Source organism: Cimex lectularius, unplaced genomic scaffold (assembly GCF_000648675.2).
Source record: "Cimex lectularius strain Harlan isolate CLEC.00 unplaced genomic scaffold, Clec_2.1 scaffold82, whole genome shotgun sequence".
Taxonomy (NCBI): domain Eukaryota; kingdom Metazoa; phylum Arthropoda; class Insecta; order Hemiptera; family Cimicidae; genus Cimex; species Cimex lectularius.
The window spans coordinates 1,015,728-1,033,058 of NW_019392695.1; the positions used below are offsets into that span (position 1 = coordinate 1,015,728).

Here is a 17,331-nt window from a genome sequence, read left to right on the forward strand (position 1 = left end):
GTCATTAATATTCTTATGGATATTTGCAGGGATTAGAGGATTCAAGGATATATCTTGTAGAGAAAATTTACTTAGATGAATTTCCATTTCAGGCTGTTGGCTCGCCGTTGAATTAATTAAGTCGATTTTAGGCAGAATTTTTGGATGTCCGCTAGATGTCAATTCGTAGACCAGATGATATCCTTTGTAGTAGATCGCGGACTCCGTCTGCATTAGGTAGATTCCGTGAAGTGTTTTCGTTTCGGTTTCTTTACGTGTGACAATCGTTAATTTGTCAGGCGTAATAAAGACGATTAAATATTTATTTATCTCTTTTATCAGTTCGATATGATTACTTGTCGTGTGAAGACTGACAAGTGTGCAGGAACGTGCAGGTGTGATAAGGGAGGAATGTGAAGGGTTGCAACAGATAAGGGTCAAGCGATTATGTAACATATACATATATATTTTTTTTTTCCAACCCAAAAATCTGCCGTATTGTAAACATATTTGTGAGATTTCCTGTTGGAGTTTGCGGGCTGGTTAAGATGTAGTTTGATAGTTTCTGATCATTTTGGTCTGCTTATACTTAGTGATTTGGTAGGTCAGACACGTTTCGTCTACTTCAGTAGTCTGACAAACAAACCCAGCGAGGGCAAGTACGCCAAGCTGGTCGGTAACGTTGCAATTACAGGTTCATCACCACACATAGCAGAAAGACGTTTCTCGATTTAAGTTTAAGATAACCAAGAAATTAACACTTCTTAGCTTCCTTTAAAGCATTAAAAAATCTTAGGATATGGCATGTAATATAAACATGAAAAGTAAAATTCCTGTATATTTGAATATTTTTTCAAAATATAAAATTGATTCTTATCTCAAATACCACATGAAAATTAATTACAGTTAAAATTAAAAGTAATGTAAAATTAAATATAAAAAAATGTTCTTCAATTACTTCCAGATTTTTTAAAATATGAAATAATAATTGTTAATAAACTAATTAATTAATACATTATCAAATTTATTATTAATTTCACTAATTTCGTGGTCCGCTTGGCCAATTAATATATTACAATTAATTAAGGTTTTTAATTGAGATAAAAAAGTCAATGGCACGAGCGGGGTTCGAACCCACGATCTTCGGCTAGTTACGCCGCTGCTCTACCACTTGAGCTATCGTGACCTCGATCCACTCGGACTCCAACTTCCTATCTCAACCCCACCTTTTGAATTCGTGGGTTCGAATCCCGCTCGTGACACTCACTTTTTTATCTCAACTAAAAAACCTTAATTAATTGAAATATATTAATTGGTCAAGCGGACCACGAAACTAGTGAATTGAATTGTATTGTATGATGATAATCGTTGTACTAATTATTATTTTTATAATTATTTATTGTATGCTTAAGTTTGAAATTTGTCGAAATAAAATAAACAGCATAAATTCAAAAGATGTTAAAACAGATTCGAATATGGAAGAAATCGAATTAAATAAACTTAATGTTTTATAATCGTATATTATTGAATTATATTGTATTATGAATATGACTTGAATCATGGGAATTATAAACAATGTATGTAATGAAGGTAATATGTAGCTTATTGTAGTATTGTATGATAATACTGTAATAGGGAATCTTAAGGTCCAACTGCCAGGAGGAAGTTTGTCTTTTAAAGGGGGAGGTGTTACATACTCGCTTGACCATTATCTGTTGCAACCCTTCACATTCCTCCCTTATCACATCTGCACGTGTTCGCTTCCAAGAAATCCTTCCTTCGTTACATCCCCAAGCCTTTGCTAATATTAATATTTTTTATTCAATCCGTTCCGGACTTTAATCGAATATAGACCGAAGATTCCCAAATTGGAATTGGTTATTCCAGTTTTGTATTTCCTTGCTATTTAATATAATAAATAGTGTTCCTTTTTAAAAACTAATTTAATACATGCAAAACTATATATATGACCATATATAAGCGTTTTATTGTACAAAGTTAGACGGAATCAATAGGCGCAGTAGTGCCTAGACCTGTTTATGCCCTCCTATGGCAACTTGTTCTTTGGTATCAGTCATGGAAAAACGTCGCAAACCGAGTCTAACACAAGCCTTGGCCAAGCAAGTGTTAGAACAAGCACACATTCTCGAGCAACTGGCGAAAAAGAAAAAGGAAGCTAGTGAAGTAAGTGAAACAATTTTCAATATAAACAATGTTAACCAAAATTGTATTAAAATTATTTTGACCCACTTTTTGTTAAACAAATATAACAAGAATTTGAGATTTTTGCATACCTACGTTAAAAAGTTCGTACAATAAAACTTACAAAAACAATTGAATTCTCTAAAGTTCACTGCATTTTTTTTCCAAGGAAATACCCATCAAAAAAGGTTATACGTTTCGCCTAGAATCGAGAAACCCGTTTCGAACACAGACAGTTTACAAAATAATGGAAGAAATTATTCTTGAAGGAATGGATGGCTTTTATTATAATCCTAAAGAGGCTGCTGAACTTTGTAAAAAGTTTTCTTCTGAAATAAGGACAAAAGTTAAAGCGCTCAATTTCGAAAGGTATTATAATAATATAATATAAACCTGTAATATGTACATTAGAAATATTAGAACGTCTATAAAAATGACCTTTTTCAATTTCAAATAAGATAAAAATAAAGCAGAAACTATGAAAAAGATATGCTGAGGCAAGTGTAGCCTGTGAGTACCCATTAGCTGTTACCACTGCTTCAACAATGCTTCTGACTTCCAAGCAGCAGCCAATGAACTTGCAGGACTCCTCTTTATATCCTGAGAACAGTCACAGATTCGTCTAAAAAAGGCCACATTTCATTCGTTGATCTGCTGTTTGAGCAGCCTCCGTCATTTAGGATAGCTATGTGGTGAATGCTGGGTTAGCTAACCTTTTCCATTAGGAGTGAACGCTGTTTCAACAATGATTCCGACTTCCAAGCAACAACCAATGAACTAGCAGCATTGCTTTATATAAGTACAGGTTGAACCACTGAATATAAAACTCAACTCTTAAGGAGCGAACCGCAAGTAACAGCCACAGGCAACAGAGTTCTTTTAAAAGCTCGATTCATTGCATACTCGATAGCTGCACAAAGGACTCACTACCAACTTCAGCTGTACATCTATCATGAGCACTCATAGCTCTAAAACAACAACAGTCATTCTCAGAGTCACACAACATCAGCCACTAAAGTGGTGACCCCAATATATGTTCCTGTGAATATTTTAAGTGACTGGAGGAACACCCGATCTTCGATTCATTTGCCTGCAGTTTGGGCAATCTCCATCACCAGAGGAGCTATGTAGTGCCTATGGTTAACTAAAGTTTACCAATGCTTCCGAATTGCAAGCAACAGCCAATGAACTTAGCAACACCCACATGGATCAACCAGTGCTCAACTTATTTAGAGCAGTTTCGTCTATGAGATCTCAACTCTAAAGGAACAAGCCACACATGCACACACCAGCTAAAGAGAATAGGTTCCTTTTAACAGCTCAACTCAATGCATCCTCTACAACCTCATCGGCTGACAGCTACAAAACATCCATCCTGCTCGCCAATACCCATCACAGCACCCAATAGCTCCTAAACTATACAGGTTGAAAAACATGCTGCTAAAATGGACTATAGTCTAATGGTGGCATTGCAGGTAACAACTCCGCCTATATTGCCATATGCACAAATCCCTTGCATTCTCCACTGCATCCTCTGTTTCGTCCTCTTCATTTCTTTTCTATTACATGTAGTAAGTTCAAGAAACTTACAGGAACAGTTTGACATTACAACATAAATACATGTAAATTATGCTGGATATGTAATTTGTTATGTCTGCTTCTTCATTTCTCTGTATTCCATGATGCCGAGGCATCCACAAGAAAGTTAATCCATCGCCTATGATTTTGCATCTGATAAGTCAGTATAATATGTCTTGAACTCAAAAGTGAACAAAGAATCAATGTTTTATTGCTGCTGAGACTGCCAAGAAATACATATGCCAATGTTGGTAGACATGTTACAATGAGTCTATTGAGTGTCGTGGCAGGAGTCGATGACCAAGTCAGATGTGGTAGCTGATGTTGATAGTGAGAGTAGTGATTGTATGTGATAGGTGCAGCTATCAAGTGTACAATGAGGACTCTGCAGCCACAAATACCGCAAATTCCAACAACAGCAAATGCTGTCCGCTCCTTTACAGTTGAGATATCCTATATTTACTGGTTGACCTGCTTGTAAAGAGGAATGCTGATAGTATATTGGCTATGGCTTGGAAGTCAGAAGCATTGTTGAAGCAGTGATGACTCCTAATAGAAACGGTTAACTAACCACAGGCAGTCACCATGTAGATATCATCAATGATGGAAACCAATGAACCTAGTGTAGCCTGTTCTTACCAATAAGTCTGCAATCTGCTCTCAAGTGGAGCTCCTGCTTATATAAAGAAATTCTGTTAGTTCATTGGATATTGTTTGAAAGTTGTAACCATTGTTGAAGCAGTTGAGGCACTTAGTGAAAACTTTAGTTAACCACTAGCGGTCACCAGATAGCACTCCTTAATAATGGAGACTGACCAAACAGTAGGTCAATGAATCGAAAATGGTGTCTTCCCTCCTATAACTAAAAACGTTCCAAGGCACATGATCACATTGGGATCACCACTTTAGTGACTGAGGTTATGTACTTTCCCTGAGAATAGCCATTGTTTTGGAGCTATGAGTGTTCATGAAAGAGTTGACCACCCAGATGGATGTGGTAGCTAATAGCTTTTAAAAGAACTCTGCTGCCTGTGGCTGCATTTGCTGTTCGTTCCTTTACAATTGAGATATTCTATATTCAGTGGTTGAGCCCCAGCTTAAATAATAATAATAATATATGCTTTATTGCAAAAAAGTTATAAATATTTCATAATATACTATAAAAGTAAATTTACAGCATGGGAGTCAGATTTGTCTGACTTCAATTTTAGGTCGACATAGAAAAAAAATAGAATTAATCACTAAATATTACAATTAATAGTTTAATTTTTAATAATTACATTATTTACTAACAAACAATAATAAAGGAATGCTGCTAGTTCATTGGCTATTGCATGGAAGTTAGGAGCATTGTTGAAGCAGTGATTACTCCTAATGGAAACAGTTAGTTAACCATAGCACTCATGCTATCCGCAATGTAGACTGTCCAATCAGCAGACCAATGAAGCAAATATAGCTTGTCATCTCAATAAGTCTGTAATTCTCAGGTTGAACTCCTCAAAAATAGATGAGTGCTGCACATTCATTAGCTGCTGCTTGGAAGTCTCACAAGCATTGTCATATCCACATTTCACTTCCTTTACTCTGAAAAAAAGTTGTTTTTAAACCCTAGAGTCAAGTCCATCCAGATGTGTATGTCAGGGTGCCCTCTTTATACTTAATACTTTTAAGGCGTGCTTTCTCAACGAATAAGGTTATAATAAAAGATGGTATAAAGAGATTGAAAAGAGGTCTTTTTTTTTCATATAACTTTATTATTTAACCTGATTTTATAGTGTAACAAATTACATTTCTGTTCTTAGGTACAAACTCATATGCGGTGTGGAAATAGTGCAAAAAAATTTACAAGGTATACATTCAATATGTTCCTTTCTTTGGGATCCTGAAAGAGACAATTTTAGCTTGTATACTTTTGACAAGTTTGATTTGTTTGTAGCCGCTTATGTTTTCGGAGTATATCATGAATAAATTATTACAAGTGTTTAATACTTTAATCGCTTGTTTGCATGTTTTTCTATTTTTCCCTTCCTTTACACTATAAAGTACCCAGAAAATTTCAGTCCAAAGAACGGAAGTGCACTACAATACCGGCAAGTTATGCTTCATCAGGTTAAGTCATCGAATGGTGTCTATGTCATCCTGGATAAAGGTAAAGGCCATTGTGAATTAAGGAAATGAATAAGACAACAAAATCTGTGACTAAATATGTTTTTATTTTTATTTATTTATTTTTTATTTTATTTTTATTTATTTTTTTTTTGTTTTGTTTTGTTTGTTGCTTATATTAACATGACTATTTTTATACATACTCAAACATTGTAACACAAATTTATTTCACAAATGCCTTAATGTTTAAAAAAAAAAAGAAAAAAAGAAGAATAAAGAAAATAGAACTTAACGTTAATAGTAACCCCAACCCAAACTAAAAGTCCCAACATAGAGATAAATCTTTCCTTTTTGCTTAACAAAATTAATCCTTGAAAACAAAGAAAAGTCAATGTATACTATTAAATGTGCACACATGAATAATATATAATGTTCGACACATAAAATACATCAGACTAGTAACTACAAAAAGGTTAATATAGTTGAAAATAAAGAATGCTAATTCAAAGAACATAATGGATATGATCTTCGGCCATTATTGCCATTTAAGATCTTTTAAATAAATGAACTCAATGAAAATAAATTTATAGAAAACTATATATATTTTATTTTATGTATAATTCCTGCATAAATACAGAGTAAAAATATATGATACGTGGAAAATTAAGTCATCACTTATTTTAGATAATAAATTGTGTTGTACTGAATCACATCGTTCACAACACTAATATTTCATTTCCACGGGGCATTTGGTAGATTTATGTTCTATTTCATTTAACATTTTTAAGTACTGTTCTACACTATGGTATTAATTAAATAATAAACGTGTTAACAAAATACAAACTTTTTAAAAATTAACAAAAAATAAAATATAACATAACGAGGAAAACTCAAGGATAATTTATGATGAAACCTGGTAGATATGCAATTTTATGGAGTGAATAATGTACATATCAGTTCCTCACCATTATTTTTTTTTAATTTATTTTTTTGGATTTGGCATAAACAGCTTATTCTATTCAAACTTAAAAAAAAAAAAAAATTATTAAAAAGACAAAATGAGGAACAAACATTTGATATTTAAAAAAAAAATTATAATGATTTATTGGTTTACTTTTGTCTCAAAATTTATAAATAAAATTAATAGAAAACTTTTATCTAATTAAAATCTCAGTTAATTATTAAATTTAAAAAATAATTTATACTTCAAAAATTCAGTACAACACTTAGAAAAATGACTTTTCATGTATATAAAATCATATGCAAGTTTGTTATCTGTTTTCTTACCCTTTCCAAGGGCACATTTCCTGAATTCTACAATATTTCATTCATAGAATTGTATCCAGCGATATTGCTTAAAATAAAATAAAAATTTAAACTGTCTTTAAAAAAAACTTATTTCATAAAAATTAAACAGGCGCAATGATATATTTTGTTTAGCGACAGTATAATAAAACTTACGTAATAAAATTGTATGATAATTGATTGCAACCAGTTGCATAACAAGGCTTTAAATAATTTTCTGAATGACTATCCAGTTATATGAAAAAAAGTCACATCTATTGTCTCTCACATTAACATAGAAAATGTCTAGAAAGCTAATGTGTAATAAAATGTCAATATATACACAAAAATATTCTGAGTTAGCAGTTAAGTCTTATTCATTATCCCTTGAGATTAGGGCAAACAGCCTACATTTTAGAATTCAGTGGAGAATAGAACTAATTACAAAGTAAATTTTTAAAAAAACCCTCTGATTTACATTATAAAATAGCAAACACAGTCATTTACTGTATAAATACATAATTACAGATTAAAAGAACCCTTCACCAAAACAAACAAAAATGGGAAGACTGCAGAATTTTGTAAGTAGTACGGAAATATTAACTTTTTTTTCACAGTACCATATTATATATACTTTTCATACAAAAATAATTATAAGTGGCTTTCACTGGCTACCAAACATATTTATTACATATTATATACATAGTATAATATTATACACTATTCATGATAATAAAACATCAAAAAGACTGCCACTGAGTGAACCAATTTTTTTTTTTTACACACACATTGGAAATAAGAGCATACAGGGCGAACAGAAATGTTCCTTTTTTTAAGTTATTATTTAATTTTTTAAATCTGTCAATATTGGAGAGATCATTTGTGTGTGTGGCCTTTTTGTCCAGATTTTAATCAACTGTTAAAACCAAAAATTTCCTACTTCCAACACCATTAACATTTCTGTTCCAAATATGTTTAAACTTTTGTATAAAAAAGAAAAGATTTTATATTATACAAAACTACATAATACAATAGATGTTATGATAAATTAAGGCAATTTTTTCCCCACCATCATTTTACAGTGTGAATCTGTGACATCAGTTATTTAAGATCTCATCTAGGTAGATTTGTATCTTTTTTTAACTAGAACACCCTTCATCCTACATCTATACATATAACAAACCAAAGAGTAAAATTTATTTTTAAAAGTATTAATTTTCTTAGTTTTGTTATTTATAAACAAAAATAACACATATTTACAAATTGGGCAAATCAAGGTGTGCGGTGGTTTTTTAATTTCTTTTTGCTTTTTTCTTTTTTTAAACCACCAATTATTATATAATCAAATGCAATGTTATACTTTAACATATTAACACAAATTTTTGTACGAATGCCTTGAGCGATTTGCTTTAGCTTTATTTTATTATTATTACTATTCATTATATATATAATATAGTATATAACTATAATATATATATACACAATATTTTAGACCAAGATTAATCTTAACACACTAATCAACAACGGTAACAAAATTTAATGATCATTTCTATGTTGCAGATTTCAATTAGATTATCCATCCAAAAAAACAAAAAAAAAATCAAATTCAAAGAAAGAAAAAATGAAAGAAGAAAAATATATATGGCTTTGTAGGAACAAATTATGTCAGTAGTTTTTTAAATTTTCTGATGGATGATCACAATTATATCTATAAGGATTTTGACAGTCTTTTTTTCTAATAAAAAATCAAATGTTCTCATTTGAAAGATGCTTATGATGACTTGAACGGGTCCTTGATTCCTGACTAGTCCACTCCCGAGGTTTTGACTTGAAGTGGTCACAATCTTGAGAGAAAAAATGCAAAATTTAATAAAAAACGCAATTTATTTGACACAATGGATAACGGATTTTCTATTATCACAACCACCCAAAAAAACGAAAATAAAATAAAACAGCATTGAGTAGAGAAGAAACTTTCTAGTTCAAAAGAATTGTTAGCATGCATTAAATGTATAGCAACTTTAATCATTTTTCTGCTTCTAAAACTGTGAATTGAACAATATTATATTTAATCAGCAAAACGTGTCATGGCTACAGATGTGGGATCACAGATTTTCCTGATTTTTTTAATTTATTTTTTTATTTTTTGCGACACGGCCAAAAAATACTACGCTCACGTATAAGCATTGTTGCCAATGGTACTGAGAAAAAAGTTTCTGTGTTCTGCACATATTTTAAAAGATTATTATATATCAGTCAATTCATTTCTTTATCGAGGATAATAAAATATTATGCAGGATTGTATTACATGATATATAAAAAGTTACAAAAACATAACCATGCATTCAGTAAAGCAAAAAAAAAAAAAAAACAATTAGATTCATTTTTAGCACCCTTTAGAGTTTTCTGTGCAAATGGGATTAATCAGTACAAAAGTACATAAAGGACGTAAATACGCCATTATTTACTATTTATTTTTGATTATGATAGCTCCTAATTACCTGTAACTAATGTGGATTTAATTTTAATGTAATAGATTTAGTGGTGTGTTAAATCTGTCCATCAGTGTATTTTCGACGTAGTATCAACGAAAAACAATTAATTAAAATCAGTGTTACCAACTGCTATACACCTCATCTTGTAAGAAGCCAAAATTCTCAGAAATTTATGTTTATCATTTTCTGATAGAGCAACAGAATTGTGTTAAAGTAAAAGTTAGATAATAGTAAAATAAATATTACGCATGCATGTGCCTCTGTATATGCATTTCGTGGAATATTAACATATTTATTTATTTATATACATATTTTTTTTTTAAACTTATAAGTATAGCCATACTTAAAGAATCAGCCCGGTGTCGTCCTGATGAAACAAATCTACCAGAGCCAATAGAACCTGCCCTGTTTCTCGCTTGGTAATAAGATTTATTCATGCATTGCCCATCTTCTCTTCTTCGTGTTGTGTCACTTTCACTGACACAACGATTTCTCCGGCGATCACTGGGTAAAGGCCCACATGTAGTTTGATCTTCATTTGCCTGATAAAAAAAAGTTCAATTTTATAACTGATAACATTTCATTACAAGAAAGGGAATTAAGTTTATTTAAATTAAGCATACTTCAATACGAAAATCTTCGATACTCTTAAATTTGGATAGGTATCCTTTTAGTTTAGGGTCCACTGTTAGTTCTGAGCTGTGTTTATAATACTTCAAAAATGCCCAAAACTTTTCTAAACCGTATAGTTGTCCTATAAAAATTAAGTCATGCAATAAAGAAAACAATATTGAACACATCAAGTGGTTTTGGGAAAAGGGAAGTGTTCGGTATAAGCTGGGACTTGAGGCTGGGAGTCTATTATCTATAAGGACTCTTACTATCTTACCATTTTCGTAATCTGCCATAGTTTCCATCTGAAAATCTTGGTACAACTGTGGTCTAAAAAATTTTTCTAACCCATAGCTGTAATAGCGAAACAAGCACTCTAAACCATACCTACAAACAAAAACGATATGTAATTTAAGACAATAATTAAATAAAATAAAGCATTGGTTGGCAATAGTTTGAAAATTAGTTTAAAGTTTTCTAATTTTTCATTGATAAAATATATTTAAAAGTTCACTAATTTTGTGGTCCGCTTGACCAATTAATATATTACAATTAATTAATTATTAATTAATTTGAGAATCCAAACCGATTACACATTTGAAAAATGGTAAAAAGGAGGGAAAACTCAAAAGGTGGGGTTGAGATTGGAAGTTGGTGTCCGAGTGGATCGAGGTCACGATAGCTCAAGTGGTAGAGCAGCGGCGTATCAAGCCGAAGATCGTGGGTTCGAATCCCGCTTGTGCCATTGACTTTTTTATCTCAACCAAAAACCTTAATTAATTGTAATATATTTAAAAGGTTCGTTGTGAAGTTGTAACAGAAATATAGCTTTCTCCGGTCAAATTAACCCTTTTTAATAGCAAACTAACCTGATTTACCTTTAAATTAACCTTTTTTTAAATAAAATTAGCCCATTTTAATTTCAAATTAATCTTTTCTTGAAAACATAAAAAAGTGTAAGCACGTAAAGTAAAATTCCTGCAGTTGTCACGTAAAACTTGAATATATGGAATAGTATAGCAATTTCCCAACAAATTAACCCTCTTTAATTTGAAATTAGCACTTTTTAATGCCAAAATAATCCTTTCTTTAAAACAAAATTAAGTAAAAATTCTATATTTGAAAAAATGTTATGAAATTTAAAATTATATAAAATAAAATATAAAAATGAAGGAGTCTTCTTTTAGTTGAGAAATTTGAATATTTTTTATTAAGTGCACAATTGTTTTATATTTAAAAAATATATACAATTTTTTTTTTAATGCAGGAATTTTACTTTACATGCTTACATTACATGTTATAAAAAGAGGATTAATTTGAAATTAAAAACAACTAATTTATTATTTATTTTATTATTATATTTATTTAAAAAGGGTTAATTTTTAAGGAAGGAAGGATGAATCGACCGTCAGGATATCACTAATAAGTTCAAGCTCCGGTATGCAGTCATCAAAAACAAGTAAGTTTTGTAACTTATGCCAAGCTCTAAACCTTCATTGAGGTCTTCATCAAGGCTCTACAAGAAATAACAACGTTTATAATTAATAAATATTATTGTTACTTATTATTTATTAATTATAAACGTTGTTATTATTTGTAGAGCCCTGATGAAGACCTCAATAAAGGCTGAAAGCTTGGCATAAGTTACAAAACTTACTTTTTTTTTGTTGACTGCATCCCTGATCTCTAACTTACTAGTTAATTTTAAGGTAAAACCAGTTAAATCACTATTAAATGGTTAATTTGAAGATAAAAAAAGTTAATTCAAAATAGAAAAGTTTTTATGTGAAAAAGAGGTAATTTGAAATTAAAAAGGGTCAATTTGATGGGAAAAAGCTTAACTATTCCTTTTATGCAAGTTTTTCTTGTTAAAAATGAGCTTCCATTCAGCTGTTCTTGCTTTAATTTCCTAGGTTTAATGGCACAATGCAATATTAATATATTTATTTATTCTTCAATTTATTATAATGTAACAAATATGTTCCTAGGAAAAGTAAAAACATTTAGTGTTCAGTTCCAGTTTAAACTCTTGACAATCAGTTTACTGTATGAATTATTTTGTATTGCATATACATTACCTGAAACCTTGCTTTGCATCTTCCAATGCCAAGCGTTTAAATTCCTTATACATTGTTTGGTTAAAATGTTGTCGAAGAAAGAACGACCAAAATCTGAACAATGTATTCATTTCTTGCGATTGCCCAGGGCCGAGATGTTTCCTTTCTGTAAAAACAGATCAAAACGAATTAGCATTATATTTTTCGCTAAAACTTCAATTTTATTAATTTATACAGAAGTTTCAGTTTACAAATGTTACTGTTTGTAAGCGTACCTTTCAAACATCTTGAGTGATATTTGTGATATACTTGATGGGTAAAATTGTTTTCCTTCAACAACGAATGCGAGGGATGTTGAAATGATGGCAATGAACTTGGCGCACTACTTCCAGACAGATAACCATCATTGGGACTTGTGCCTGTACTACTTCTGGAACAAAGTTACAGAATTAACACAATGAATATTAAATGAGAATTCCATTAAGAAAAATCAATGATGAATACATGATAAAACATTAATTATATTTTATTTTTAATTAATGAGAAAGTGTAAAAATAAAGCAATTGTATAAACTATTTATTGCTCATACTTCTTTTTTTATCTCATGAAGGGTGGTCTAAGTAAACCTTATTTAAAATGTTTAAAATGTTGATCATTGTCACTAGAATAAATATTGTACCAACCAAAACAACAGTCAATAAGACAAAAAAAATATATCTCCTGAAAGTTGATATGCACACATATTTTAGAATGTGGGCTAATTTATTAATTGAATTTTACACTTAATGAGGAAGAGCACTAAACCTGTTTCGTTTGAACTGATTGGAACCGAGCTTTGTTCGAATTAGGAAAAATTTGGATTTGCCGAATAACTGGAAATAATAAAAGGTGTGGTAGTGACTCGAAACAAGGTGAAAAATAAACTGGAATTTATGAGAAAAAAAAGTGGGACAAGGGTAAGAGTGTAGTGAAGTCGTTTTGGATCATTTGGGTCTATTTATTCTCACAATTTAGGTTTGTTGGATGCATTTCGGCTTCTCACTATCTTCAATTTTTACTTATATTGTTTTTTAAAAAAACCCACAACTGAGAATATATAAGATTTTCAGATATACAAGTTGAAACACATCTGTCAGTCCAAAACGTTCTGAGAGGACCAAGAATTTTTACCCAGAATTTCTTTGTGCCCTTGTGAAAATATTTCAGGTCTGTCATAGTCAGGTTGTTGTTTTCTGCCGACTGAAACATTCAGAAAGGATCAAGAATTTTTATCCAGAATATTTTTGTGCACTGGCACACAAAATATTTTCAAGGGTGTTTTTCCAGGAAATTTTGGATGCCTTCACTGGCTGTTCGTTAATATAATTTAAAATACCACATTTTCAAAATGAAAATTTCCTCTCTGCCGACTGAAACATTCAGAAAGGATCAAGAATTTTTATCCAGAATATTTTTGTTCACTGGCACACAAAATATTTTCAAGGATGTTTTTCTCAGGAAATTTTGGATGCATTCACTGGCTGTCCATTAATATCATTTAAAATTCCGTATCTTCTAAACTAAAAATTTCCTCTCTCCCAACCAAAATTTGTTCAGAATAACAGGATTCCACAGTGTACACTTTTAGTGTTGTTACTTTTAAAAATATAAACCTACTTAAATAAAACAAATTTAAAAACTTCTAAGTACATAAATATATTTTAAGTCTACGTAAGACTATTTTGACAAGTAATTAGCTGAGTGTCAAGGTTTCATTTTTTTCTGATGCTATGAAATCGTTAGCATTTTATAAATTATTTTTCAACTGTACAAAGATTTCAAAAGAGTATAATCTAAATCCTAACATTTTTAATCAATTTAGTACCATAATAAAAACAAACCCAGTTGACGTTGTCCGTGGTCGATGCTCCTTTACGTCCATAATCCAGCCAACATGGTGTTCAACGGGAGGATTTTGGCTATGTCTCGTTTTCCGCTTATAACCTTTCTCAGGTCTTTCAGGATCTTTAACTACAGCATAGAACCGCGCTGATTTTAGTCCTCGATTTTTATCTGTTCCCTTCTCAGGAGATTCAGCAGTAACCTCAGGAACATCCTTAAAAATTTGTATTCTAATTCCTGTTTCTTTTTAGTATTATATGAAATTATTTACCTCATTTTCAGTAGAATTGTCTTCTTCAAAATCATGGATATTTAGAGATGGGGGAGGAGGAGGTGGCACCTCTTGATTGCATTTGCGAGGAACCTTTGGAGCCATTCTCTCAAAGTCTTCAGGAGCAATGACTTGTACTGATTTATAAGTGGAAGAAGATGAAACCTTAACAATTAAAATTATAGCTATTACTATTGACAATTCAAACAATTACACTTAAAATTACTAAAACAGAAAACAATATTTTTTTTCCTAAAGCTAACATAGCACTCTCTAATGTTAGAAAATGACTGTAGACATTTGTTTATTAGCCATACCCGTTGATTCCAAAGGCTTTCCTCATAATACTGTAGTCCGAGATTTATCGCTTGTTCCAAATCCTGTGACATTTTCACACGAGTAGTCCAATCTCCTGTTCTATCATGTCCTTCGTGTTTTATCCCTCTAGAAGACTGTGAAGTCTGAGTAACGATTAAAAGTTTATTTATTTCGTTATCACTGATTTCATAGTCATCTTCGTCGTCAGACCTACAATTTAATTTGAGAAAATCCTTTTTGAAATAACCTTTATTGCCAATGAATTTAAATTTTCATTAGTGTATCAATTAAGACAATGTTTGTAAAAATAACATGGCAATAATTACCATTCGCTAAATTTATTGATTCGTCCAACAGGTACGGCGAGTTCTTCATCAAACTGAAAATCAAGTTCGTCCCTTTCTTTCGCATGATTTGACAGTTGCTCAGAATTGTTCTGTTCAAGTTTATACACTTTTGGCCCAAATGGTTTTGATTTTCTTTTTACCTAAAAGTGAAATTGTGTAAGACATTCATGCCATAATATAATTATAATTAGTTGAGACTGGGACATCTAAGAAAATCCCAACTCAAAAAGTATAAATAATATACAAAAACTCATTGAAAACACGACCACTTTTTTTCCTAAATAAATTGCAATACATGATGCATACAAGTATTAAAATAAAATAGTAAAATAAGTGAAAAACAGGACATTTATATATTCACCATACCTCTTTCCAAACGAATTCATCCTGAGGGCCATCGTTAGATGTTTTAACTTCTGGAAAGAAAAAATAAACTATTTATAATAAAAGAAGAAAAATGAAAAGTTAAATAAACTTCTAGTTTTATGGAAAATAATATAATTACCTTCTACTTTTTTTTCTAAGCTTTCTGTCTTTTCTTCCTTCGATTGTTTCCCGTCAACCGTTTGCTTTGGTTTTTCCAGTTTATTTTTCTCATTTTCTACTGTATCTAAATAAATAAACAAACAAAACCAATAACAATTAGGATATATGATTCATCATTATTTGTGTTACCTTCGATTGAGTTTTCTGATGAAAGGACTGGAACGAATTCAGGCACTTCTGGATTTAAATTTTCATTCCCGATGGAATATGTGACAGGAGGGGGAACAACTGGAAGAGGAAAAGCGTTGTTGCCTCTAACTAAGTTCGTTTGTGTATTTACGACAGGCATTTGAATAACCGGTGCCCCTAAGGGATGCATAGCAAGAGGATGCTGAGGAGTCAGAAATATCGGATTCCCAACTGTGTCGGGTATAGGCCATTTGGTCGGTTGGTTCTTTGTCCTCACCTGTAAGAAATTATTTCTAAATACCAACACTTACAATAAAACACTTATATAAAAAACTTTAAAATGGAGATTACCTTAAAATTATCAACTAAGTCAAGTTGATCAGAGGAGACGATAGCATTAATAATTTTGTTCATGTCTGTAGTAAGCGCCCTAACTCTATGGAAAGAAGCAATTAATGTAATAGGAAGATAACCATTTGGATCCATCTTTCTCCTTATGAACAAATCTTTCATTAAGTTTTCTTCCGAAAAATAATATTCACTGAAATAAAAAATTAATATTATTAACAACCAAATCAATAATCATCAAGGATTAATTAATACTGATTAATTTTTCTTACATTTGATTCCGGAGATATTCAGTTAAAGTTGGATCATCGAGGCTGTTATAATTTGAACTATCGTAGTAATACGTCCCAAAATACGGTACCATAAAGTCGCTACTTTCAATAAATTTGTGAAGCTTTAAAAAGAAAAAAGAATATTAAATCTTTTCCACTTGTGCAAATTAGAAAACATTGTAAATTAAAAAAATGATAAAACACCTGGGTATAATCCGTAGGATAGTCTGAATATTCTGGATTGGGATACTTTTGCCTGACACTTCCTCCTCGTGCTCGGCCACGTCCTCTCTCTATATGCTTGCCTCGGCCTCGATTGACCATACCGTTTTCCCTAACTGGTACAATTAACAAAAGTTTACACCACTGTCTTGACAAAGTGTGTTTATTGTAAAGCAGATGGTTACATATTGAAACAATAATAAACTGTTGTAAAAAAAAAGCCATAAACTAAAAAAAAAGATGCTTACCAGCTGTTTTCTCTTTAAAATATGGCTTTGGAGACCTTTCTCGTTTTGCTCTTCCTTTGCTAATATCAATTTCAAGAGGAACCCATTTTTGCTTGGAAAGGACTGAAACATGCGAATGATTATACTAAATAAAACTTTTTTTTTTAAATAAGTTACCTTTATTTTTAGTTTTCTTTTTATCATTCTCACTGGAATTCTGATCAGAATCTACGCCTCCAGTTGAATTATTCTCACCACTAGTCGATTCCTCTTTCACGGTTGGTAATTCTTTTTTGGTTAATATTCCAGGTGCGGCAGCAGGAGGAACTGGAGTCGTAGGCTTTTTTTGCTACAAAAATCATCATTAAACGCATTACTTTTTAATAATGTTTTCTCACTTTTGTCAGATTTTTTTTAAATTTTATTAATTAAGAATAATAGGTTGATTCAGTTGGA

At 31.2% G+C, this 17,331-nt stretch overlaps 2 protein-coding genes across 4 annotated transcripts in view; one reads left to right on the plus strand and one right to left on the minus strand.

Annotated features, from left to right (window-relative positions):
* The first annotated feature begins 1,330 nt into the window (after window positions 1–1,330).
* Window positions 1,331–6,784, plus strand: LOC106664084 (tctex1 domain-containing protein 1-like). Its single transcript, XM_014389467.2, has 3 exons — window positions 1,331–2,163; window positions 2,351–2,550; window positions 5,562–6,784. The coding sequence occupies exons 1-3, from the start codon at window positions 2,029–2,031 to the stop codon at window positions 5,725–5,727; spliced, it is 501 nt and encodes a 166-aa protein (XP_014244953.1). The 5' UTR covers window positions 1,331–2,028; the 3' UTR covers window positions 5,728–6,784.
* An 838-nt stretch (window positions 6,785–7,622) lies between these two features.
* Window positions 7,623–17,331, minus strand: part of LOC106664083 (la-related protein 1) — a 55,651-nt gene continuing 45,942 nt past the window's right edge. For 2 of the 3 annotated variants that reach the window (XM_014389464.2, XM_014389466.2), the window contains exons 4-21: window positions 17,053–17,224; window positions 16,897–16,998; window positions 16,631–16,764; window positions 16,427–16,548; window positions 16,158–16,347; window positions 15,807–16,083; window positions 15,637–15,741; window positions 15,498–15,547; window positions 15,111–15,271; window positions 14,784–14,994; window positions 14,467–14,631; window positions 14,195–14,409; window positions 12,589–12,743; window positions 12,335–12,479; window positions 10,534–10,643; window positions 10,268–10,398; window positions 9,988–10,186; window positions 7,623–8,993 (exon numbers count right to left, since the gene is read on the minus strand). In XM_014389464.2, the coding sequence (XP_014244950.1) occupies window positions 8,896–8,993; window positions 9,988–10,186; window positions 10,268–10,398; window positions 10,534–10,643; window positions 12,335–12,479; window positions 12,589–12,743; window positions 14,195–14,409; window positions 14,467–14,631; window positions 14,784–14,994; window positions 15,111–15,271; window positions 15,498–15,547; window positions 15,637–15,741; window positions 15,807–16,083; window positions 16,158–16,347; window positions 16,427–16,548; window positions 16,631–16,764; window positions 16,897–16,998; window positions 17,053–17,224 (2,742 nt within the window). In that variant the 3' untranslated portion in view covers window positions 7,623–8,895. The remainder of the gene's footprint in view (window positions 8,994–9,987; window positions 10,187–10,267; window positions 10,399–10,533; window positions 10,644–12,334; window positions 12,480–12,588; window positions 12,744–14,194; window positions 14,410–14,466; window positions 14,632–14,783; window positions 14,995–15,110; window positions 15,272–15,497; window positions 15,548–15,636; window positions 15,742–15,806; window positions 16,084–16,157; window positions 16,348–16,426; window positions 16,549–16,630; window positions 16,765–16,896; window positions 16,999–17,052; window positions 17,225–17,331) is intronic. The other variant, XM_014389465.2, reaches the window with a different exon arrangement.

Bases quoted from the DNA above. Each gene is read 5' to 3' on its own strand.
- LOC106664084 (XM_014389467.2), top strand. From the start codon at position 2,029: ATGGCAACTTGTTCTTTGGTATCAGTCATGGAAAAACGTCGCAAACCG. The intron at 2,164-2,350 runs GTAAGTGAAACA...TTTTTTTCCAAG, and splicing joins AGAAAAAGGAAGCTAGTGAA to GAAATACCCATCAAAAAAGG. The intron at 2,551-5,561 runs GTATTATAATAA...TTCTGTTCTTAG, and splicing joins AAAGCGCTCAATTTCGAAAG to GTACAAACTCATATGCGGTG.